The sequence below is a fragment of the Terrapene carolina genome, unplaced genomic scaffold, assembly GCF_002925995.2.
Source record: "Terrapene carolina triunguis isolate 2854851 unplaced genomic scaffold, T_m_triunguis-2.0 Scaffold21, whole genome shotgun sequence".
Taxonomy (NCBI): domain Eukaryota; kingdom Metazoa; phylum Chordata; order Testudines; family Emydidae; genus Terrapene; species Terrapene triunguis.
This window is the reverse complement of record NW_020664372.1, coordinates 42,490,803-42,517,349: the sequence shown is the minus strand read 5'-3', so window position 1 is coordinate 42,517,349 and position 26,547 is coordinate 42,490,803. Positions and strand designations below refer to the sequence as shown.

Here is a 26,547-nt window from a genome sequence, read left to right as displayed (position 1 = left end):
GTTGGTATAACCGCGGAGGAGGTTGTGGCCTGAAGAGCTTCCTCTGTGTGGTGGGAGTGTGTAGGCTATGCAGCCTTTTATCTGTCTTCTCGGAGAACTGAGTTACACCCTCAAAGGGGAGGTCCTGTATGGGCTGCTGGACCTCATGCGGGAGACCAGAGACCCATGGCCACTCCTATAGCCATGACTCTCATGGCGGCATCAGCACCGTCCAGCGCACCCTGGAGGGAAGCTCGGGAGATTAGATTGCCCTCTTCAACCAAGGCCGAAAACTTGGCATGGGAGTCTAGGGGAAGCAGCTCCACAAATTTTGCCATTGCCACACAGGCTGACAATGGCCTGCTGGTTTGAAATTCGGATTTGCAATCCACCCATAGAATAGACCTTTTTCCCAAAAAGGTCAAGTCTTTTAGCCTCCCTATTTTTGGGGGAGGGCCCTGGGAAGCCTTGCCGCTTGTGCTGACTGGCAGCGTCCACAACAAGGGAATCAGGCTGCAGGTAGGGATATAGGTGTTCATAGTCCTTAGAGGGCACAAAGTATCATCATTAGTTGCACTTGGCAGTTGGTGGCAATGAGGCTGGGGTCTGCCACAGGGTCAAGGTGGTGTCCGCAATGGTTTTTATGAGCAGCAGGGCAATATGAGAAGATCCAGAGGGCACGAGGATATCCACCATGGGATCAGAATGCTCAACTACCTCCCCTGCCTTGATGCCCAGATCCTGGGCAACCCGATGCAGCAAGTGCTGCAACACCCTTCTGTCTTCAAGCACCGGGGCTATGGCAGTGCCCACCAATGTCTCGTGCGGCAACGATGAGGAGGCAGCCCCCATGACAGGCAGCTGCTCCCTGCCGTCAGCGGCCAAGGGGTTCCATGACTCTCGGGGGTCCTGGGAAGGTGCTGACATGGACGTTGCCATGCCCCTCGGTGCTGGAGCTGTCGGCGCTGAACTGTATGCTGATATCAGTATCGGAGCTGCTGTCGGTGCCGCCGCCAAAGCCGATGTTGGCACTGAAGCCAGTGTCGGCGATGGCACTGCAGCTGATGGTGTCGACGTAGGTGGTGGTGGCTCAGTGGCTGGTCGCTTGACCGAAGGTGGAATGAAGGTGGCCAAAGCTACCCAAGTTGCCACCGAGTGGGACCCCTGGCTCCTTTCCTGGCTCTGGTGGAAGGCCCAGGGAGTCCAGAAGGGCCACTGTGATGGGTTCTGCCACTGCGGCAGCCACGGTGCTGGGTAAACCCATCTCTCCCACCACAACCTGGACCTCCTGCTCCTGCTCTTATCGGAGAGGTAGGAGTCTGACTACAAGGTCTCTGAAAAAGAAGACCACGGAGGAGCCGTACTTCGGGGCATTGATCGTTGGGAGCTCAGGGACCGACTGGGCTCTCTCTCCGGAGATGCTGGTGCCGGAGGATGCTGTGGAGAAGGAGAGCACCGGGACATCATCGCTAGGGGGCAGGGTGGTGCTGATGGCACCGGTGTCTCCTCCGTCCTAGGGGGCAAGAACGGCACCGTGAGCCGCAGCAAGTCCTGAGCTGCCTCAAAAGCTTCTGGTCTCAAGGGCAGCAGCAGTTGCTGGCTACTAGGGTCTGGCGAGCACGGTAGGCCTGGACTCAGCTGCCTTATCTGGGCAGGAGTCGACGTGGCCCTGCCCGGGAATCTGGTGCTGTGGCCCAACTGGGGCTCACAGTCGTCAGCTCCTTGGATTTGGCCGGGGAAGAATGATCCCTCTCCAGCTTCTTTTTCTTCTGAGGCACCAGTGACTGAGACCGGTGCATACCTGCCGATTGGCCACGGGAGGAGCTGTGCCGGTGCTGAGTATCTTGGGAAGAGTCCTTTCTTGGCACCAGTTCCCGGGATGATGGCACTGGGGCGCTCCGCGCTGACGAGTATATGCTGGGTGCGGGGTCCCCTGACTCTGGGTTCAAGTGGGGGTGGAGAGCTGCCTACATAAGGAGAACTTTAAGCCGCTGTTCCCTTTCTTTAACAGTTCTGGGACGGAACTCCCGGCAGTTTTTACAACGGTCCTTTTGGTGACCTTCCCCATGGCACCTTAAACAAGAGGCATGAGGGTTGCTCTTTGGCATGCGCTTAGCACAGACCTCACAGTCTTTAAACCTTGAGGACCGCGGCTTACCACGGCTCTGGGGAGTCAGAAGGGGGGTGAAACCCCCCAACTAACCCTAAACTAACTATAAACAACTACTATACAATAACTAACTACAGACAAACTATACACCAATGACAAAGATAAAGGTGCTTGCTAAAGCAAGGGCTATGGGACGTTCCAGCTAACCGTCACTGGCAGTAAGAAGGTACTGAGGGGTAGCGGATCGGCAGGGCTCTATATTGAGCACCATGGAGGCGCGACTCCAGGGGGTGCCCAGGCTGACCCGACGGATGCTGCTATGGGAAAAAATCTTCTGGCTACCGTGCACGTGCATTTGCACACACCTGATTGGAATTCACATGAACAAGCACTCGAAGAACTGTACCTTCCCCTGGGATAATGACTGAAGACCATGCTGAATATTATTTGTTTGGATTTACTCTGATTGAGTTGGCTTAAGGGGAAAGGGATTGATTTATGCTCTAATTTGCAGAAGGATTTTAGTCTTTGTTTTATATTTGACAAACTTACTAATGGGCAAGAAAGGACATCTCCTTTAGGAAGAGGGCTTTTGGATTACAGGACACTTATCTGAATCTCCCAAAAGCTTAGAAACTGGGAAGGAAGGCATCTCATCCACAACGTTTAATGTATAATGCTCAGTGAGTTACAAGGAAGAAATAAGAAGTTGGCAGCCATAAAAGGCGAGTCCTAAATCACAAAATTAAACCTGTTACCTGAAACCTTAGAGAGTTTCCTTCAGACTCTATTGACAAAATAACACATTTCTAGCTCCTGTTAAATCTCAGATAACCAGAAGATGGCAGATCTGTATAAGTGGCAATGGGGAACTGAATAATATATATCAAACATTTTTCTGGTGACTTCATTCATCTTTCTCTGCACATCCCCCCAGGGTTTGTTGGGTTCAGGGCAGCAGCTGTGGCACAACGCGCATGTGCAGCAGTTCAGCGCTTGTGCATTAGTGTACAGAGCCTGGGGAGGCAGGTTGTTCAGAGGGGTCACAGCACCTGGCTTCACCCAGCCAGAGGGGCTCTTCTTGGGCTCACATCACTCTGGTCTCCCACCTAGTTTGATGCACGTGGAGGTATGGGGGAAGATAACCCTGCCTGACCTAAATAGCGCCCCTGAAATAAATCCCTTGAGACTGTTGGAGTGGTGCAAGAGGAAATATATGGGACCTAAAAAGTTTCCTTGGAGGATAATGGGAATAATCTTGTCTGGCCTGGAGGCTAAATAGATTTCTTCAGTCAAGAAGAACAGGAGACCGTGCAGGAGACTAAAAACCCTATCTTTCCCTGTTGTGGTGCATCCCTGCCCTATAGCACTCCCTCTCTCAGTTTCACTATTCTCAAGGCCCCTCAAGAATCCCACAGAGTAATACCATTTTAGGATCTCTTGCTTAATACCCCTCCTTGGGGCTGGTTTATTACCAAAACGTTATTCAAATAATCCCCAACGTAAGTCCCAATCATAGTCCATTTCCCAAATCCAGCATATAGAGTCCTTAAAATCCTGCTCTTCCCAGCGGGAACCTGCACAGTCTCTCTGCTTGAAGATCTTCCTCACTAGGGGTGCAACCCTCACTCCCCCTGGACTTCTGGGTCCAGCTCTCCAGCATGGAGATGTCAGCAGATAAGTCTGCCACTCCCCTGCCTTCAACTCTCTGGCTTTCAGCTTTGGCTGTCCAGGTTAGAAGTCAGCAGGCACATCCCTCTGTTGCTCTCTAGCTTTCAGCAATCCCCCCAGAACCACATACAGTTCAGCCTCTTGGCTCTCATCTGCAAACCTCTCATTCCCAGGCAACTTTCACCTGTCCTTTTCTGACTGACCAGGCAGCTGTCATCTGCCTTTTTCCTAACTGATGCTCAGAGAGCCCCAACCCACCAGATCTGTGTGACCTGTAGTCTCTCCTCTTAGACTCAGGGTTGTACACAGACCTCTTCCTTGGGGCCTGTGGTCTCTGAGAGCTCCACTTCCTTAGGAGAAGTTTTATCTCTGTGAGCACCTCCCTCTAACTGAGCCCTGATGGCCTTTTAACAGGTACAGGTGCTCGTTATTCAATTAACTGCCTAGAAAGTCTTGTTCTCTTTAAATTAGCTCTGCACAGGTAACCCGGGCTGGATTCCCCTTAAAGGGGCCAGCAACCCCATGACACTCCCTTAGTGTTCTTATAGTGGCTGTGCCTAAAACTTTCCAATTTTGCCTTTGATAATTTTACCTCAGTATCTGCAATATTAGTAAGATGGTAAGCAATTAGTTTCTTAGCACAAACACTGTCCATTCACCAAGAAGTGATCTTCCCTGGCTTCGCCTTCCTTAGACTTTATAGCAACTTTAGTAGTAGACTATACCCTTACAACAAGAGGAGGACTGTCTTGCAATCCCTTTCTCTTGTTCTCCCTCATAGATTGACTCAGGAGACAGAGAGGTATGCCTAGAAGAAATACTTCTGCTGTAAACCAACAAAGAGGAGGTAGAAGGCTTTTTGTTTGAGAAGCTGAGGGGACCCAGACACTATTTGCTGAAAGATATATACCTGTGCTGAAGAGGATAAATATAGAGAGATATTCATTATCGGTACCCTACTGGGAGAGACTTGGAAGCCATTATTAATGGTGAGACATCCACAAAAGGAGGAATGTTATGTTTGCCAGTGCCAAAGATCACATCTTAGCTAATACAAAGGAACCACACTTCAGGTCAGATTTAGGAGAAGGAGCAGTGGCTGAGTCAGAAGAACAAAGTCTCTTTAGCCTCCTTTTAGCCAATACTGGGGATGGTGATCAGTGCCAAGTCAAAGGCTTAGACCGATGTACCTTTTCTATCGGAACTGCTGACTGACCCAAGGAGACCTGTGTCATGCTCTCAGATGAAGTGTGAGGTTTTTTGGCAACCTATGAGACCCAAGTGCTAGGGGTAATATCCTGGATTACCAGAGCACTAGCCAAATACTACTTGGGACCACCAGAGACTATTTCCATTGAGGGGGCTTCAGAATCAGAAGCACCCTCCATTGACTGCTCCAACAAAAATAATTTCAAAGGAGCTTCTTGGGCTTTGTGTGTGTGTGTTTTGGAAGATCTGCATATTGAGCATTTGTCTGGAATACAGCCTTCTCCAAGACAAAGACATTTAAGATGTCCATCATTTAAGTACATAGCTATCTCACAAGTAGGAAAAGTTTTAAACCCTGAAGTCTTTGCCTCAGTCGTGAGGCTGATGACTTGGTACAGAAGTATAAACTAACAAAAAATATTTTTTTTAAATATATTGCCAATGGGCTAGAAAAAATATGTAACAAAAAACACCAACGAAGTGTGATGGATCTTCTAAACAGGGGACTACAACTCCCATCAGCACCCTCCCCACTGCACATCCCTTCCTCTTGGCCATATAAGGGGAAAAGTCCTACCCAAGGAAGTTGCTGGAGATGGTGGCCATGTGGCTAGCCAGGATCTACAGAGAAACTGAAGCAGCAGCCACATGGCAAGCAGGGAGCTGGAGAAAAGCTGAATTCAGAGCGGGATCCCCAGGAACCATATGCAGAGTGGTGTGTGGAACGGGCTGTGACTTCTGGATGCAATAGCTGGGTGCAGGTCTGTGTGGAACTTATGGGGGAGCAGCAGCAGGGCAGGAAGTCAGAGCAGAAGGGCCTCAATGAGAGAGACGAACTGAGCCTGGCCTGGAAACCTGCAAGTGCCCATTGACTTGGAATAGAGACGTGACTGGAGAGGGCACCCCAGGCACCAGGCCTGAAAAGCCTCGACTCTCAGCTGGACTGCCAAAGAGACCCAAACAAGAACTGCTATAGGATATTTTGAACTGTAACTATTTAAGCCTCTGTACCTAAGGTATCTACAACCTTTCCCTCCCAGCTCTAGCTCTTAGCCATGTGTCTGAGTGGTTACTGGGACTCACCAGGGCTAGCACATACAGGGCTTAGCTGCAGTAGCAACTACAGTGTTTATCTGCGAGTTGTGATACACCTGACATGATACTGGCAACCTAGGGGTTTGGTGTACTGAGCAGCTCCAATCATTACAAAACTAACACTAACTAAGATGGAGAGCTATGGGATAGCAGTCAGACACTGTGGAGATTGTCTTGCTGCCACAGGCGTTAAGAAGGAACTGAGAGATGGTTGGGTTTGCTCTGCCATTTATGCCTAAAGGTGTGTATATGAGGGCATGCAGGGAACCAAATGCCCCCACCAAACACTGCTGGGCAAAAGAATCCAATCTTGCATGTGTACGCACAGTCAAATCGTCACTTTGGCTGCTGTGGGATCCCCAGTCTTTTTGTTATTGGGGCAGGAGTAATAAAGTGTTGTTATTCTGGTTATGTAAATCAAGGACAATAGAACTGTACTTGGCATTTTATGACTGAGGGACTCGCCCTCAACTAAGCAGCACTCGCTAGGCAAGGGACATGGGTTCCAAAGCCCAGTGAATTGAGAGAGGCTGGGGACAGGTATTTGTACCTGGTAGTGTGGGGCCCTTCTGAGGGCCCTAAACACCACTTTGACCCCTCCTCTCTCCAGTGTGCAATAACAGAACTAATTTAGACTCAGTTAGGAATCTTGTTACATGCTGCACAGCTGAAATCACTGATACCTAGGTCTAAGCATTAGACCTACTTTGGGCTAGTGGTTCTGATGCAAGAAGACTATCCAGGTGCACCAGCAGTGAGGCTCTCCTACTAACAGCAGAAATCACTGAGAGCTGAAATCACTGAGAGCTGTGTTAAGTAGGGGGGGCCTGAAGACATATTGGTGAGCGGCTGGCGGAGAGGCGCGGCTAGCAGAACAGCTAGCAGAGAGGCGCAGCCAGCAGTGCGGCTGGAGGAGAGGCGCGGCTGGTGGTGAAGACTGGAGCAAAACCCACAGAGAGGAGTGGCAATCGGCCATCAAGGGCCAGAGCAGCGGAGTGTGAGAGGTGCCTCCATACTTCCCCCCTTCCACCCAGGCTGGGAGGTAAACTCTGCAGCTGAACTTCTGAACTCTGGGCCTGCACTGACCAAGGACAGCAACTGTGAGTTTTGGGTTGCTGGACTCAAGAACCAAAGGGAAAGGACACAGCCCAATCTACTTAGGGGTGGGTCTTCTGGTTCATGGTTTGTGTTTATGAACCCTAGTTGTGGTGTTTTCCCAATTTAATGCTAAGTTGTTTACCTCTTGTTATTAAAGATTTTTTGCTACACCAAGGGTATGTCTACACTACGAAATTAGGTCGATTTTAGGTCGATTTTCTAGAAGTCAATTTTTAGAAATCAATTTTATACAGTCGATTGCGTATGTCCACACTAAGCGCATTAAGTCGGCATCCTCACTACCGTGGCTAGCATCGACTTATGGAGTGGTGCACTGTGGGTAGCTATCCCACAGTTCCCGCAGTCTCCGACGCCCATTGGAATTCTGGGTTAAGCTCCCAGTGCCTGATGGGGCAAAAATATTGTCGCGGGTGGTTTTGGGTACATGTCGTCAGTCTCCCCTCCCTCTGTGAAAGCAACGGCAGACAATCGTTTCGTGCCTTTTTTCTGAGCAGACGCCATACCACAGCAAGCGTGCAGCCCACTCAGCTTAGTTCACCGACACTGCCGCTGTTGTGTCCTGGGTGCTGCTGGCAGCAGACGGTGCAATAGGTCATACACCATTGTCATACACCGCTTCCACTGCAACTCTGCTCTGCTGCTATTGCCTCAATAGCGAATTTCTCCATGTTGTCTGTCATGGGCTCCCAGGTACATGTGTTCTTCCTCGGGAAATGTGCGCGGTGCTAACCGTCGTCCTCTACCGCTTCCGCTGCAACTCTGCTCTCCTGCTCTTGCCTCGATAGCGAATTTCTCCCTGTTGTCTGCCATGGGCTCCTGGGTAAGTGTGTTCTTTCTCGGGAAATGTGCGCGGTGCTAACCGTCGTCCTCCACCGCTTCCGCTGCAACTCTGCTCTCCTGCAGACGCCATACCACGGCAAGCATGGAGCCCACTCAGCTCACTGCTGCTGCTGTGAGCATTGTAAACACCTCACGTATTATCCTGCAGTATGTTCAGAACCTGCAAAAGCAGGCGAGGAGGCAACGACAGCGATGAGGACATGGACACAGACTTCTCTCAAAGCACGGGCCCTGGCAATTTGGACATCATGGTGTTAATGGGGAAGGTTCATGCCATGGAATGCCGATTCTGGGCCCAGGAAACAAGCAAAGACTGGTGGGACTGCATAGTGTTGCAGGTCTGGGATGATTCCCAGTGGCTGCGAAACTTTCGCATGTGTAAGGGCACTTTCATGGAACTTTGTGACTTGCTTTCCCCTGAAGCGCAAGAGTACCAAGATGAGAGCAGCCCTCACAGTTGAGAAGCGAGTGGCGATAGCCCTCTGGAAGCTTGCAACGCCAGACAGCTACCGGTCAGTCAGGTATCAATTTGGAGTGGGTAAAATCTACCGTGGGGGCTGCTGTGATCCAAGTAGCCAACGCAATCACTGAGCTGCTGCTATCAAGGGTAGTGACTCTGGGAAATGTGCAGGTCATAATGATGGCTTTGCTGCAATGGGGTTCCCTAACTGTGGTGGGGCGATAGACGGAATGCATATCCCTGTCTTGGGACCGGACCACCTTGGCAGCCAGTACATAAACCGCAAGGGGTACTTTTCAATGGTGCTGCAAGCATTGGTGGATCACAAGGGACGTTTCACCGACATCAACGTGGGATGGCCAGGAAAGGTGCATGACTCTCGCATCTTCAGGAATTCTGGTCTATTTGAACAGCTGCAGGAAGGAACTTACTTCCCAGACCAGAAAATTACCATTGGGAATCTTAAAATGCCCATAGTTATCCTTGGGGACCCAGCCCACCCCTTAATGCCCTGGATCAGGAAGCCGTACACAGGCACCCTGGACAGTAGTAAGGAGCAGTTCAACTATAGGCTGAGCAAGTGATAATGGTAGTAGAATGTGCATTTGGACGTTTAAAAGCTCGCTGGTGCAGTTTACTGACTAGGTTAGACCTCAGCGAAACCAATATTCCCACTGTTATTGCTGCTTGCTGTGTGCTCCACAATATCTGTGAGAGTAAGGGGGAAGACATTTATGGCGGAGTGGGAGGTTGAGGCAAATCGCCTGGCGGCTGATTACGTGCAGCCACACACCAGGGTGATTAGAAGAGCACAGCTGGGCGCCCTGCGCATCAGAGAAGCTTTGAAAACCAGTTTCATGACTGGCCACGCTATGGTGTGACAGTTCTCTTTGTTTCTCCTTAATGAAAACCCACCCCCTTGGTTGACTCTACTTCCTTGTAAGCCAACCGACCTCCCCCCTTCAATCACCACTTTCAGAGCCAATAAAGTCATTATTGTTTCAAAATCATGCATTCTTTTTAATTCATCACACAAATAGGGGGAAAACTTGCAAGGTAGCCCGGGAGGGGTGGATGAGGAGGGAAGCACTGGGTGGGGTGGTGGATGAGGGGAGGAGGGAAGGACAAGGCCACACTACAGTTCAAAACTTATTGAATGCCAGCCTTCGGTTGCTTGGGCAATCCTCTGGGGTGGAGTGGCTGGGTGCCCGTAGCCTTCCCCCTCCCCGTGTTCTTGGGCGTCTGGGTGAGGAGGATATGGAAGTTGGGGAGGAGGGCAGGCGGTTATACAGTGGATGCAGCAGGGGGTTGTGCTCTTGTTGGCTTTCCTGCAGCTCCAACAGACACTTCATCATGTCTGTTTGCTCCCCCATTAGCCTCAGCATTGCGTCCTGCCTCCGCTCTTCGCGCTCACTTAATTCTTTCCTGGCCTCTGCCACTGAATGCCTCCATGTGTTAAGCTATGCCCTATCAGTGCGGGAGGACTGCATGAGCTCAGAAAACATGTCACCGCGAGTTTTTTTTTTTTTTTTTTTGCCTTCTAATCTGCGATAACCTCAGGGACGGAGATGATGGGGGAGTGTAGAAACATTCTACGCTCTTCGATTCTAGGGGGACTTTGTTTTTTGGTAGGCTTGCCTCAGCTCCTTAACTTTCATGCAGCACTGCTGCGTGTCCCTGTTGTAGCCTCTGTCCATCATGCCCTTGGAGATTTTGGCAAATATATTGGCATTTCGTCTTTGCCTGCACGGATTCTTCTCCCCATACAGCGATCAGATCCAGTACCTCCTGTTCGGTCCATGCTGGAGCTCTTTTGCGATTCTGGGACTCCATGGTCACCTGTGCTGATGAGCTCTGCATGGTCACCTGTGCTGATCAGCTCGCTACGCTGACCAAACAGGAAATGAAATTCAAAAGTTCCCGGGACTTTTCCTGTGTACCTGGCTAGTGCATTGGAGTTCAAAGTGCTGTCCAGAGCAGTCACAATGGAGCACTCTGGGATAGCTTCCGGAGGCCAATACCGTCGAATTACATCCACACTACCCCAAATTGGACCCAGCAAGGTTGATTTAGCACTAAACCCCTCATCGGGGAGGAGTACAGAAATTGATTTTAAGAGCCCTTTAAGTTGACAAAACAGGCTTGGTCGTGTGGACGGGTGCAGGGTTAAATCTACCTAATGCTGCTAAAATCGACCTAAACTCGTAGTGTAGACCAGGGCCAAGACTCTGTGCTTGCGAGAGGGGAACTATTGCCTCTTTGAGGCGCCCGGGGTGTGTGTGTAATTTTCCCAGGTCACTGGGTGGGGGCTCGAGCCGGTTTTGCATTGTATTCATAGAATCATAGAATATCAGGGTTGGAAGGGACCTCAGGAGGTCATCTAGTCCAACCCCTGCTCAAAGCAGGACCAATTCCCAACTAAATCATCCCAGTCAGGGCTTTGTCAAGCCTGACCTTAAAAACCTCTAAGGAAGGAGATTACACCACCTCCCTAGGTAACCCATTCCAGTGCTTCACCACTCTCCTAGTGAAAAAGTTTTTCCTAATATCCAACCTAAACCTTCCCCACTGCAACTTGAGACCATTACTCCTTGTTCTGTCATTGTTGAAAAGGGAACCCCTATGTACTGAACCCGGCCCTTGTTGCTATCAACTCTGCCTGGCAGAAGGATTACACATGCATGGGGTGCATGTGCACCTACAGTGGAGTCTAACTACAGTGGACAAATACTTAAAGGAGTGTTGGACTGACATGAAATACTGAGTTTGTTGTTGGCAAGGTCAAATATTTGTGCCTAAAATTGGACAGTGGAATGGATGATTTAAGATTATTAGGAAAGTCTGTACAGTATTGCCAGTGTTATAACTATAGCAATTACAGTGCATATAGCTACTATGTACTGTATAATTGATATAGTTGAATACAAAATTTTAAGATAATTAGTAGGGACTTTGTGCCTGATTCTCCTTTCACTCACACCAGTTTTTACAGTAGTGAAATTCCATAGACTTCAACCATGAGCTGAAACAGGTCCATGCTACTTCTTCTGTCTCCTCAAAAGTTGAGTTTTAAGTCTCTGTACTCTTTTCCCACCATGAGCTGGGATGTTCTTGAATGACTTACCCTTCCAAGGATCTGTCCAGAGTCCAATCAGGAGATCGACGGAGGGAACGTTCAGGTGATGATGTCCTTAAAGTAGAGCTTAATTGGTATGTAGTAGTAAGACTCTGGCGACGAAGCTCTTGTACAGCACGTTCCCTAAATCAAAAATGTTAATTGATTTTAAAGGAGACATTACCAACTAAGAAGCAAAGCCTCTCTACAAGACTCTACTTTAGACCCAAAGTAGTCTTATGTTATAGTATGGTGTGCAATAAAAAGAGGGTGCATAAATGTTTGTCAGCACAGTTCAATGGACAACACTCAACCTCTAAACCAGAAAGTTGTAGTTAGAAATACAGTAGAACCCTGTTTATTTGACTCTCCATTATCCGGCTCTCCATATTATCCGAACAACTAGCGCACACAGGTCCAGAAGTGCGTGATCTCTTCTGTGGCCACTAGACAGCACTGTGGCCTCACACTCTCTTATTCTCTGGATCAGAGGTTCTCAAACTGTGGTCCATAGACCACAAGTGGTCCGCGGGCTCCATTCAGGTGGCCCGCGGATAGTTCCCTCTAAATTGTGCCCCTGGGCAGCCGCATACAAGAGAATGAAGGGCCACCCACCTAATTAGTGGAGCCGCACAGGTGTGGCTCCACTAATTAGGTGCCTGGACCCTGGAGAAGACACACATGTAAGGTGAGGTGATGGCCTTGGGGGGGAATAGGGAGTAGGTGGGATGGGGCAGTGGGGCGAGAAGAGAGGATGATGGAAATTTGGGATGTGCAGGGCAGAGGCGGCCAAAGAAAGAGGTGATTTACCCCAGCTCCAGGGCTGTGGCTACCAAGGAGAGATGGCCCTCCTTCCCAGCCTCAGCTCTGTGGCGGGGGAGAGACCCCCCTCCTTCCCAGCCCCAGTTCGGGGGCTGCCGTGGAGTGGGAGGGAGGGAACATCCATCCCGTTAGAAAGGTAAGACCACTGATATTAAAATATGAGTTGTGTGCTTTTATTTGTAGAACAAAAAAGTTAATTATTAAGGTTTTTTTTATATAGCGCTTTTATCCAAAGCACTTAACAACAGTTAGCGAACGGTACAAAGAACATTTAGAAAGATCATTAAGTGGTCCGCCAAGACCCTCAGCAATTTTCAAGTGGTCCGCGGAAAAAAAGTTTGAGAACCACTACTCCGGATTATCCGAATTTTTGATTAGCCGGTCTGGTACCAGTCCCCCAATTAGATCAGATAAACGGAGTTCTGCTGTATTCATAGAATCATAGGATATTAGGGTTGGAAGAGACCTCATGAGGTCATCTAGTCCAATCCCCTGCTCAAAGCAGGACCGACACTAACTAAATCATCCCAGCCAGGGCTTTGTCAAGCCGGGCCTTAAAAACCTCTAAGGATGAAGATTCCACCACTTCCCTAAGTAACCCATTCCAGTGCTTCACCACCCTCCTAGTGGAATAGTGTTTCCTAATATCCAACCTAGATCTCCCCCACTGCAACTTGAGACCACTGCTTCTTGTTCTGTCATCTGCCACCACTGAGAACAGCCTAGCTCCATCCTCTTTGGAACCCCCCTTCAGGTAGTTGAAGGCTGCTATCAAATCCCCCCTCACTCTTCTCTTCTGCAGACTAAATAACACCAGTTCCTTCAGCCTCTCCTTCTAAGTCATGTGCCCCAGCCCCCTAATCATTTTCGTTGCCCTCTGTTGGACTCTCTCCAATTTGTCCACATCCCTTCTGTAGTGGGGGGACCAAAACTGGACGCAATACTCCAGGTGCGGCCTCACCAGTGCCGAATAGAGGGGAATCATCACTTCCCTCGATCTGCTGGCAATGCTCCTACTAATACAGCCCAATATGCTGTTGGCCTTCTTGGCAACAAGGGCACACTGCTGACTCATATCCATCTTCTTGTCCATTGTAATCCCCAGGTCCTTTTCTGCAGAACTGCTGCTTAGCCAGTCAGTCCCCAGCCTGTAGCGGTGCATGGGATTCTTCCTTCCTAAGTGCAGGACTCTGCACTTGTCCTTGTTGAACCTCATCAGATTTGTTATGGCCCAATCCTCCAATTTGTCTAGGTCACTCTGGACCCTATCTCTACCCCCCAGCATATCTACCTCTTCCTCCCCCCCCCCCCCCCCCCGCAGCTTAGTGTCATCTGCGAACTTGCTGAGGGTACAATTAATCCCATCATCCAGATCATTAATAAAGATGTTGAACAAAACCAGCCCCAGGACCAAACCCTGGGGCACTCTGCTTGATACCGGCTGCCAACTAGACATCAAGCTGTTGATCATTATCCATTGAGCCTGACAATCTAGCCAGCTTTCTATCCACCTTATAGTCCATTCATCCAATCCATACTACTTTAACTTGCTGGCAAGAATACCGTGGGAGACCGTATTAAAAGCTTTGCTAACATCAAGATATATCACGTCCACCGCTTTCCCCGTATCCACAGAGCCAGTTATCTCATCATAGAAGGAAATCAGGTTGGTCAGGCATGACTTGCCCTTGGTGAATCCATGTTGACTGTTCCTGATCACATTCCTCTCCTCCAAGTGCTTCAAAATGGATTCCTTGAGGACCTGCTTCATGATCTTGCCGGGGACTGAAATGAGGCTGACAGGTCTGTAGTTTCCCCGGGTTCTCTTTCTTCCCTTTTTAAAATATGGGCACTATATTTGCCTTTTTCCAATCGTCCAGGACCTCCCCCGATCGCCACGAATTTTCAAAGATAATGGCCAATGGCTCTGCAATCACATCAGCCAACTCCCTCAGCACCCTTGGATGCATTAGATCTGGACCCAGGAACTTGTGCATGTCCAGCTTTCTAAATAGTCCTTAACCTGTTCTTTCACCACTGAGGGCTGCTCACCTCCTCCCCATACTGTGTTGCCCAGTGCAGCAGTCTGGGAGCTGACCTTGCCTGTGAAGACTGAGGCAAAAGAAGCATCGAGTACTTCAGATTTTTCCACATCATCTGCACAAGGCTAGGACACATACCCAATACACTAAAGAGAAATTGTTCTGCACTATTAGAAATATTTATCTGCTAGAAGAAATACTAAGCAGAAGATTCTTTTGCACTGCTCTGGTGGTTCCTCAGACCAAAGCTAAAAATTTCATAATAGTGAGGGTAATCCCAATCTCTCTCTTGGCTAAATGTTCTCTTTCTTGCATTCCTCAGGGTTCTGCAAGAGCTATTGCAGAGCACATAATGGCTGCTCCAGTTCCCTACAGACAATGCAATATGGGTCTCTAACACATTACTTTATAAAACTACTTAATTGTCTGGATTATGAAAAATATTATAAAGCCCAAATGTTATTCTATTCACTTTACTGTTGCCAAAAGTCAGGATTTCCGGATATAAAATATACTGCTGGCTGTGGTACACAAGGAACAGAACACACCGGTAGATTAATGCAATATAAAACAGTATTAGACAGATATTGGAGGTATGTTGTTCACAAAATGATTTATTAAAGCAAAGATTCTGATTGATACAGCACAGGTTCAGAATTATGGACTCTAGGAGAACTCAGAATAACTGTATTAGGACTAGTTTACCATACTATCCTCATTTTATCAAATTATAATGTCTTCTAGAACAGTGGACCCCAAATTGCAGGGCATGTCCCCCTAGGAGAGCATGGAGGAACATTGAGGGGGGCGCATGTGGTGCCCAGGCCAGTCCCCACAGGGGGAAGGGAGGGAGCACTACCCAGCCCCTCTCTGCCTCCACCCAGCTCTGCCCCCCGCTGCAGCTTCACTTCACCCCCTGCTCTACCCCCAGCCCAGCTCTGGCCCCAGATGCAGCTTCACTCCGCCCCTTGCTCCACCCCCAGCCCAGCTCCAACCCCAGCCACAGCTCCACTCCACCTCCACTCCGCCCCCTGCTCAGCCCAACTCCATCCCCAGCCACAGCTCCACTCCATCCCCTGTCCATTTCCAGCCCAGCTCTGCTCTCATTCCCTCTCCGCTCCCAGGCCAGCTCTGCCTCTCGCCCCAGCTTCTTTCCCATCCCCAGTTCTGCCCTCAGCTCCACCTTCAGCCCCAGCTCCTCTGCTGAGCCAATTGTGCAGTATGGAGGGGAGGTGTGGACAGATTCCATTACTGGGGTGGAGGGAGGGGATGCGACAGGAAAACTATAGGCACCACTGTTCTAGAACAACAAAACTGACTTCAGAAAGTGAAATTATGCAAGAATACCAATATTGTTTCAGATAGCTGAGGCACATGATACAACTGCATAACTTGATATGTTGTCATTGTTTACATAAATGAATTTAAATAAACCTGTGTGTCTTATCAGAAGGCTTTTATTACTGTACTGATTTATCATAACCAGGGACCATGGATTTCTGAGATATTTCTATGTTTCTTTGTGTGGCAAGCTCATGTCCCCAAATCAAAAGACAACAGGCATATTAAAGACATGTTTTACTACTGTAGTGTCAGCAAAAGTAATAAAAGTCAATTCGGTTCCTTTGTTTTCAATTTAAGAATGAGGTTAACCCGTGACTGTGTGTTTTGAAAATGTATAGCCCACGGTCAGTTTTAACTTTAATTTATAAAGAGATAAAATAAAATAAAATATCAAAATGTTGACAACTGCTATTTGCCACACATTTCTTTATAGGAGAAGCTGGTGAATCTTCATTGTTTTTGAAGATTTTTTCAAAATACTTCAGAATTTCCTGTATTCCTTCCCAACCCCTCTATATCCCCATTACGTCTAACTCCTTTCCTCCTCCTCTTCACTTTCCTACTCTTCTTTCTCTAGCCCTCCTCTCCTCCACGCTCCTTTTTCCTCTTTCTCCTCCTTTCGACTATCTTTGCTCAGATTAGCTAGCACTTCCAAAGTAAAGGTAGGGAGGGCGTTGAAAGAAAGCAACTGAGAACTGTTAGGAGGTTGTTTTGTTTGAAAAGCACTGGTATTGATTGATTAGGATACAAGTGTTACAATCTGATCTATTTTACATAACTATAGGAGCATTATGGGTAACAGTTTTTCAACTAACATTTTCCAGGTTTTAAACTAACTTTTTGCAGATTTTGCCGTGGCCTCAGTATCAAAATAAACACGGACCTTGATTTGACTGCCTTTAAATTAATTAATTAATTACACTGTGGCAGCACACAGGCATTGAACCCATATCCCAGGATATTACCTTAAATACTCGGCCATCTTTCTTCTCAATTGGTCTAACTAAATTAGTCTAACTACTATATTATACTTCATCTGAAATAATACAGGGAATTAGGAGTAGTACAAAAACATACACTTGCCTTTCAAAGCGCTCTGTCCCCAGCTGCCTTTTGGTGATATCTAGCTCAGACTCTAGCTGAGTTGTTGTATTTCTGAGCTGAGCAAAATCTCGACTCTGGATAGCACTGTAAAGTACATAAAACTGTCATTTGATTCAGAAAAAAGGGGCGACTATAACCTTCCAAATATATGAATATACACAACTGATTAGTTATCAAGGGCAGCATTAGAGTGCAGTTCACATGAACAGTTTTTAAAAGGAGTTAAAAAAAATCTAAAGGGGAAACATATTGTATGGTACAGCTGCTGAATCAAAAGCAGGTATCAACTCTTGGACTTCTTCCATTTTTAAGAAGTTATTCAGGTGCTCTAACTGCTCAAAAATGCAAGTAAATAACCAATATACGTACATAAATCCCGAAGAGAGACAAAAATCACTTCTGCTCAGATAATCAAATAGTTTTATCTCTTGGTCATTTACTCACAGTTTATTCTCAGCCAGAGAAAGCTGCTCTTTAAGAAGCTGAATTTCAGATTCCTTTTCTTGTTTGGCTATCTGAGACTGAAATTCTTTCTCTCGGTTGGACACCAGCAAAGATTCCAGGTTTTTCATAGAGATTCTTTCATTAGCTAGTTGTTTCCTCAGGAGTTCTACTTCAGAATGAGAAGACTCCCATTCACTCTGCAGCTGAAAGACAAAGATTTTCAGGTTTTCCATTTATACCTATTTAGCCTATTGACCATTCTTTAATATACTGCATTAATTTAAGATTACAGGATGGCTGCTGAAACCTAAATCATCTTTCCAGGTCTCAAATGCCCAACTTTCTACTACCCAACAGTCAAAAACTCCAGTTCCCTCTCCCCTCAATAACTTTTACAATGCAGTTCTATATAGGTCAATACAAAAATCTGCAGCACACTGAAAACTGAAAGTTTGGAAACAGCATAAACTTAATATGAAATAAATGGTATAAGGCATACTGTAATATGAGGAATACTGTAATAACAGTATTATTCATGATCACTTTAATTCATAAAAATTTCCAATTTTGAATATACTTCATGCTGCCATAGACTTTCCAATTTGTTGCTGATTTTTGCAATGGAATGCTGTAAAAAGTAGGGACCTGTTTGGCAGAGTACACATAGCTTTGTGTAAAGTGTACGTTAAACAGTGTGCAAAGCTAGAGACAGTTTCCAAACTTCTGTCCTTCCTCCAAAAACACTTCCCAGAATCTAATATACATTCAAGTTGCTTCCTTCTTTTCTGGAACTTTTCTCCCTCTCCACAATCACTAACAGCCCTCCTACTTGATGAGCTCATGGAAGGATCCAGCAAGTCTGGTAATCTCACATTACATCTCAGACAGCTTCAGTCAGAGCTCATATAGAGAGGGTAGTCAATAGGCAGACCACGGGCCTAATCCGTAGAGTCCTGCAAATCCGCAGCTATCCGCATTATATCCAAAGACTATTTTTGCAGATCGCGGATTGGATGCAGATACAATTTTTGTATCTTCATAGGGCTCTACTAATCTAGACTGCCAGATGCTTTTGAACAGACCCCAAAATCTTTTTATTTACTTATTATCATAATTTTTTTAATTATCATTATTTTCTCTGGAGTTTGGACCTTGACCAAGAAATTTGGACCTTGACCAAAAATAATTGACTACCCCCGTCATACAGTATAAGGCTTCCCCTGCACATCGTATCTGAGTGTCCACTTTGTTCTTTTGCTGGGGGCCTGAAGGACATTCACCAACTCACTGCTATGGCAATGTGCTGGCTATCAAACTTAGATATAAATTTGTAGTTGTTTCTACCTACCTACATCATACAAAAGAAGAAGAAGAAGAAGAAGGCTTCCCCTATCAGAAGCATCTCAGAATGTACAATTGAGCTATAGCCCAGCAAAGAGACTACCAGACCTCACAATGTTATCTTCAAAGGTAGAGGGTCTGTTATGGAGGAGAAGAAAGATAAAGGAGAATGCTGGAAATCAGGGAAGGAAAAGAGGAATGATCTAGTGGTGTTGGAAGGAGGGACAAAAATAAAAATAAAGAAAGGCTGAGACAGGGAATGACACAGAGGAGGAATTATACTGAAAATATTTGAGTAGTATGAATAAGTGTCCATATTCTTCAGAGCTTATCCAAATTGAAGCTTTTGAGGTTTGTCTATCACCAACTTTAACTTCACAATGCTTGTGAAAATCAGGGCCAACAGAAACATACTATAATTATCAAGCATACTAAATAACCTTATGGACAAGACAGCCTATACTCTACATCCTACAAGAGTCAAGTTTGGGCATCTCAACATTCCCTCTGGGAAACTTCTGTGTAAGCAGCCAGCTACTCCAAAGGAAGATGACACCAGGTGTACGGATTTAAAATCCAAGGCTCACATTATCATAAGTGACTAGTGATTTTAGCTGCCTCAATTTCCGAGGTGTCCAATTTAAGACACCTCAAAGGGGCCTGATTTTCAGAAAATATTGTATTTTCAGAGTATCTTCCCTCTGAAAACCTTTGGACATGCTTCAAGTCATCACCAGTCCTTTTGAAAATTTAGACCCAAGGCACCAAAAAAAATTTCTCTCTTATAAACTGAAATGTAATTTTCACATGTAAACTGTTCTTCCAGTACATATTATTTTACATACCCTTTCTACTTCTTGTGCTGTAGAGTTTAGTTGCCGATTTAGTAGCTCTTTGCTAGAGTCTAATTTAATACAAAGCTCTTGTGTAGATGTGAGATCTGCAAGTATGGAGACTTTCTCCAGCTGCACATTCTGAAGCTCCTCTTCCATTTTCATAAGAGACTTGTTTATGGTAGAAATCTGTGACTTGTAGGCTTTTTCTGTTGTTAAGTGCTGCCAAAACAAATGGTCTAAGTAACAATTTGTACTGAAAATTATTTAACACTATCCAAAAACCTGATCTTATTAGAAAACAATCCATACTGTTTTTGAGAAACTTCCTATGGAAAATGAAAAAAAAACATCCACATTCTTTTGTAAAACGTCAGAACTTCTGAAAGATTCTAGAGTAAGTTTTAAAATAAACTTTTCACACCCCTTGTATCGAATAACTAAAAAAAATCTTGTTTCTGATCATAAAGTTGTCACTGACATTTTGGAATCCCTATTTGGGATTTTGCAGTGCCTGTTGAGTGGATATCTTTAAAATTCTGCTTTCAGCCTTACATTCAGTTTCATAACAGAATCACTTATCTGAACAATAAAATAAATCCCATCTTTCTATGTATAGAAAACAGACTGAAAAGGGAAAAAAAATCAATGACTATTTAAGATATTGTGAGTAATACTTACATTGCTGTCACTTGTAAAATGAGACACTCCTATGGAAGTGACCAAAAAAAAAAAATCACACCAAAGAAGCATTCCCAAGATGACAGCCACAGGTCTTCTCACTAACATCCTTGTTAGGGCAAGCACATCCTGGTTTACCAGGTATGTCCATGGACAGTGCGTGAATCGCCGGCTCAGGGAGGCTAGCTCTCAGCCCCACCCCTTCCACCCGCCCGAGGCCCTGCCCCTTCCACCCCCACCGGAGTCCAGAGGCTCTCCCCCCGCAAGTGCGGCCAACATCCCAGTCCTGCCCCAGGCTAGCCCCCTAGCCCCGGAGCACCAGGAAGGCGCGCGGCCACAGGCTCCCCAGCTTGGGAGGATGGGCAGTCCCAGCCCCAGAGCGTGGGAGGGCAAGCAGCGCGCCGTCACAGCCTCCCCAGCCGGAGCACTGGGGGGCTGGAGCAGGACTGGAGCCGCTACACACAAGGAGCAGGGGGTGGGGCCACGCCTGGCTGTTTGGGGAGGCACAGCCTCCCCCAGCCTATGCGAACTGCCGCCCATGGGTATGTCCCAATCTGAGGAGGCAGTGCCAGTGTCCTGGCCAGTTCTAGTGGAACTGAGATTTTGTTCCAGTTTTACTGGATCACCCAAACATTTGGTCCCACATTGTTAACGGTATTTAGATGTTGTTACGCTCAGCATTGTAACTCCTAACTGATTCAGGAGCCTAAATCTCATTTTCAAATGGGAATTAGGCTCTTAGGAATCTAAATTCCATCAACAGCCTCCTAAATCAGTGGCTAACAGAATTCCAACCCATGCTACTACAAGATACAACACGGTCCAGGATTCTTCATAAAATTGTGTCTTTTATCCCACCTGTCTTTGCAGTATGCAGTAGAAGTAGGTATTATACCAAATCTTTAAACAACTGCAGAGTTAAGATATTGCCAGGCATTGTTTAGGTTAGGGTGATTTTTAAGATACTATGCCACCTTACTTGCTCAATCTCTATTTCAAGGGACTCCATTCTTTCTTTCAGCCTGCGGCTCTCGGACTCTGTATTGAGGAGCATCAATCGGACAGAACTGCAATCTCCCTCCGCTTGGTGGAATTTTGTTTCCCAGCTTTCTGCCTGTTCACTGGCTCTGTGGTAGCTCTCCGAAAGTTCAGAGTTCTCTCTCTCCTAGAATACAGAATCTGATTTTTTTAAACTGATCTTCTGCATTAAGTAGGACAAAATAAATATGGGAAGCATAGTATCTACAGGGATGACACAAAGAGTCTGCCCTTTCAGCCAAGACATCAAATAAAAGGTTTCTCAAGAAGCAGAATGTTTTGTATCTGCTTACATTTATCTACTAGCTGCATTTTTAAGTTAAATGATAAAAATGAATTTCTTCAATACAGTGATATGCTTCATTCATGTTTTAAATTAAAAATTCCTGAACAGACAAATGATTGGAATAATTCCCTATTCCTGCAGATAAATGATTTTCAACTCTGTATACTAAATCCTAGAAATACCATTAAGTTACAAGTTCTAACATTTATAGATATTATTGAAATATACTTGGAATAGTTCATAGTGAGAAAAAAATGTAGTGAATTGTTACCACTTCATGGACTAATGTCAGCACTATTACTAATGGGGGCTGTGTGCCCATTCTGTTGTGTACAGCACTCCTCAAAACAATGGAGGCAAAGAATACCATGGGAGCACACAGATGATTGAGTTCAAGCATTCGCAAAAGTCCCTGGACAGTGATTAGATGCTACATTTCAGTCACTATTGATCCAATCTGGTATTAAACCAATGACCTGGAGATACAAGACACCCAGTCCCTGCATCATACAGTACCCCATCTTATGAACTTTGAAAAAAACCCGAACCACAAAAAAAGAGTAAAGTACACTTCTTCCTTGCTTGCCTAATGCAAAAGAAGTAAAACTGCAACTCAGCTTTTGTTACCCATATAGCTTTTTCTATCTGTCTCACCTACATACAAACACTTACTATAGAATTCAATGTGCTCTTCAGTCTGGCAATATCTGAGCTTGAATCCTGCGCTTTCAACTTCATATCATCAAGCTCATTATGACACTTTGCAAGTTTTTGGTGTAGAATCTGTGAAGAAAGATATAGTTTTTCCACAAGGTTAACACTCTTTATGCCTTTAGTTTCTTATTCCATTTTACTAGCAGGTAAATAGTGAATATTGCTTTGATGCATAGTTTTTTATGATTAAAAGTTGCAAAAAAATTATAAACTCAAACATTTCAGCTGTGCAAACACATATCAGAAAAATATTAACATGATGATTAGACTTCTAGTTAATCTTCACAGATTAACTTTTATAAAAAGTTTAAGAGAATATTTGAATCTGTTACAAAACAACATTCTGCAAAAAACATACATTAGCCAACTAAGACAAAAACAATTATTTATAAAAAGGAGCAGAGGTAACTGGTGCTAAAGCTCTTCAGCAAAAAGGTAGGGGAGAAGAGGTCAGCTCTTTGATAGGATTTTAAAAGGTTCTGATTTATTTGTGAGAGACAGTCCAGGATGAAACTGTTCCATAGGGCAAGAGCAAAATGATTAAAGCCTCAAAGCACTTCCTGCTGGTCCAATAAAAGTTGACCGATTACACAATGCTGGCTTTCTTCCTTACTTCCAACTGCTTCCACAGGCATCCTGACTCATCACTGCAAAGAAAAACCTGGAGCCCTGTAAAAGTAACTAGAAACAAGAAGGAGCAGCAAGCTTTGCTGTCTGTCAGTTGGTCTACACACAGAAATTACACCAATTAACAACACTAATAACACAGCCGTTTAAGAATGTCCACAGAAGGAGGGGTTGCACTAATTTAACAAAATCAATTTGGAAATATATTTAAATCAATGCAATTTCTGTGGGCAGATTAGGCCTACATTAAACCACTGCTACTTAAGAAGAGAAGAGGAAACAGGAGCCTCCTTCAGCTCCTATCTATCAAAACTATCTAGCACAAGCAAAAATAACTTTGCAGTGAAGGGGAAGAGGAAAACACTGAATGCTGGAGATGTCCTCTCAGCCATGGAGGAAATGGAGTTCCAGAGATTCATAGCTCCTTTAAAGGAATCATTGGAAGTTTACAGGCGTGAGCAAAAAGGCAAGAAAGAAGCAAGGAAAGACAAAAACAAGAAGGCAGACTTTGAGGAACAAGACAAGAGCAAAGAGGAGGAGGAGGATGATGATGATGATGATGATCGGATGGAGGAGGAGGAACAAAATGCTGATGAAGAGGAGGATAACTGAGCTTCCTGGAGAGACAGACATGCACATAGGTTGGGCTCTGTTCCTAGGGATATAAATATTGTAAATAAAAAGAAAGAATCTCAACAAGAGAAAAGAATAAAACGTTCAAGACATCAGAGAGAAGAGAACACCAGGTGACTGGGCAACATACCCAGAACAGTGAACCAAGTTGCAGGAAAGCATCTGCAGAGCAAAGAGGACAACCAGGCAACAGGGGAGAAGATGACCATACATGAGACAAGCATGTGCAAGAGAGAAGAGGAGCTAAAGGAACAGAACACTTGGGAGGGAAAGAAAGATGACAGTGTAATACTTATTTTTAAAAGGACAAAACGTTTGTCACCTTAAAGGCAACTAAAATACCAAATACTTTCTTAATATTACTTTTCCATGTACGCAATTGGTGTAGTGGCGCCTCAAGTTACCTTTCTGTGATCCACCCTATGAAAAAAATTGAGAATCCCTGACCTAGAAACTTATTTCACACCACTTGCAGATGAGGTATAGGAGAAAACAGGACAGACAGGACAGAGCTGAGATTAGAAACCAATCAGCAGATCTGAGTTTAGTTCTTTTGCATATAATAGCACAGAAATTACATGCAACACTTTGGGAAATATGCAATTTTACCTTTCAGCCTAGGTTTCTGTACATAGATATACCTGATTTTCCTTCTTAACTCTATGAAGTTGCTCCTGCAACCTGTCATTCTCCTGAGCTAATGATTCTCTGTCCCTGCCAGTCTGAGCAAGATCATCATTGGTTTCATCCAGTTGTTGACGCAATCTGGAGATATCCTCCTCACAGATGCATAGAGCTTCAGTAGACTGTCTATGCAGCAAATAAGGCAGGATGTAATAAATATTTCAATATAACAATAATAATTAGCCTAACAAGAGTGATATATTTCCAAGGAGTCAAAGAGTTTACAAATAAACATTAAACAAAAGCAGGTATAAAATAGCAAGTCACATTTAATAAGGTAATAAACTAATAATAATTTATTTGTTAACACATTTAGATTTCAGTGGCTAGTGTGATACAGCAGGGCCAAAGAGCAGCAGGAGAGTGATTTTTTTTTAAAGTAGCTCCACATCCCACAGGAAGAGTGATCTTATTGGGTGCTGGGAAGTGGGTGGGCACAAGCTCACCCTCTGCTAAAGGCCCCTTCCCCAGCCTGGGGAGGAGCTACGGAACCCAACTCAACTAAATACAGGGGACAACGAAAAAACAAAACAGGAACAGGTGTGGGGGTCAAAGGGCCAAAACTAGGGAACCGGAAGGGGACACTGAGCAGAGAACCCTGGACAGTGCCCACTGCTCCTCAAAAGTGTCCAAAGGAGCTAGCAGACACCACCCAGAGGAACTCTGCCCGGATGCGTGAACGGATAAAGGAATGAAAACAGGCCCCACAGTTGCAGAGCCCCCCCTCAGCCAACCTCCTCTGCCTGGTGTTATAAATGGCCACCTTGGCCATAGCTAGGAGGAGGTTGACGAGGAGGTCCCTCGACTTCATGGGGCCATGGATGGGGTGTGCATAAACAAACAGGTGCAGGGAAAAGTGCAGCCAGAACCTCAACAAGAGGTTTCTGGAGGTGCTGGAAGAGGGGCTGCAACCTGGCACACTGCAGATAGACATGCGCCACGGTCTCCCTCACACCGCAAAAAGGGCAAGCATCGGGAACAGGGGTGAACCGCACTAGGTACATGCCCGTGCTCACTGCTCCATGAAGGAGCCGTCAGCTAACGTCCCTGGCGGGCCATGGAACCAAGATGGAATACAGGCTGGCCCACCACGGTCCCTCATCTGCTACAGCTGGTAGAAGGTGCCGCCGCTTGATGTTGGGGTGGGACACGAGTGTAAGGAATGAAAAGTGTGGAGCACAACCGTGTAAAGATGGTCCCATGGTGTGGTTCGGAAGCAAACCAGCTGCAAATCGTGCAGCCGGCGCGGGGTACAAAGGGGTGGGGGCTGAGAGGGCTCAAGGGGCAGGGGCCTGATGAAGAGATCTGGAGGGCCTGGGGTGAGGGGCAGGCGGGGGATACCCTTTCACAAGACCCGCTTGAGGAAAGACCTAGAAGTGGGCAATAAGGCTCCCTCCACCTCCCAAAGTATGCGCCGGGAGGTACCAAGGGTGGAGAGCCCCATGCTTCTGCCGAGCGCATAGGGATCCACCCAGTCCCCCCGGTCGTAGTCCAGGAGGTCTCTGTTTGTGGTAACTTCTGCCAGACCAACCTCTGGCACACTGAGGGTGACACTGCCACCTGCACATGAAGATGAAGATCTGCCCCCTCGGTGGCCGCCACGGACCTGGTAGCTGAAACCAGCTTCCAGGTCCGGAGGAGGTCCTGGAAGAAGACCGGCAGCTCAGAGAGGTCTCGCGGAAGACCTCTCGGATAGAGATAAAAGAGCTGACAGTCATATTGGAGCCCTCGGAGGCAGCGGTGCAAGGCGTGTGCCAACGTACTCCACGCCGAGCTATCTGCACCATAAAGGAGTCTGCAGGGCCTGGAGGCGGAAGATGTGGACCTGGTGTGCCTGCGCACACCTGTCCTCCCTTCTCCAGGGGAAGATGCAGAACCCCTGCAGAGACCCAGTGCAGCCCTGGGCCAAAAGAACTCCAGAACCAGCTTCTGGAGCTGGGCCAAGAACCCCAGTGCTGAGCACAGGGTGTTGAACCAGTGCCAGAGCATGGACAGGACTAGCTGATTGAGCACCAGTGCCCTCCCCGAAGGGAGAGGCACCGGAGCAGTCCTGCCCACCTCCATAACCGCTCAACCACTCTGCCCTCCAAATTGTGCCAGTTCTCCAGCGCAGAAAATTAAACGCCGAGATAGAGCAGTGGACCTGCGTCCCACCAAATGGCCTGAAGCGAGGATGGGAGGGAGCTTGCCTGCCACCCGACCATCAGGCCAGAGCTCTTGACCCAGTTGACCCGGGCGGAGGAGGCCGCCGAGTACAGCTTGGCAGGCCTCCACCCACACCAGGTCGCCTGGGTTCTGGACCATGAGGACCATGTCATCGTCGTACGCTGACAGGACCAGCTGCATCTCTGGCTCA

At 46.5% G+C, this 26,547-nt stretch overlaps 1 protein-coding gene and 1 pseudogene across 1 annotated transcript in view; one reads left to right on the top strand and one right to left on the bottom strand.

The window, feature by feature from the left end:
• Window positions 1–26,547, bottom strand: part of TSGA10 (testis specific 10) — an 80,747-nt gene that overhangs the window by 10,741 nt on the left and 43,459 nt on the right. The window contains exons 13-19 of the mRNA XM_024213484.1: window positions 24,149–24,317; window positions 22,206–22,316; window positions 21,189–21,374; window positions 19,541–19,750; window positions 17,355–17,557; window positions 16,890–16,994; window positions 11,608–11,742 (exon numbers count right to left, since the gene is read on the bottom strand). Of these exons, the coding sequence (XP_024069252.1) occupies window positions 11,608–11,742; window positions 16,890–16,994; window positions 17,355–17,557; window positions 19,541–19,750; window positions 21,189–21,374; window positions 22,206–22,316; window positions 24,149–24,317 (1,119 nt within the window). The remainder of the gene's footprint in view (window positions 1–11,607; window positions 11,743–16,889; window positions 16,995–17,354; window positions 17,558–19,540; window positions 19,751–21,188; window positions 21,375–22,205; window positions 22,317–24,148; window positions 24,318–26,547) is intronic.
• Window positions 22,841–23,486, top strand: LOC112116007 (annotated as a pseudogene).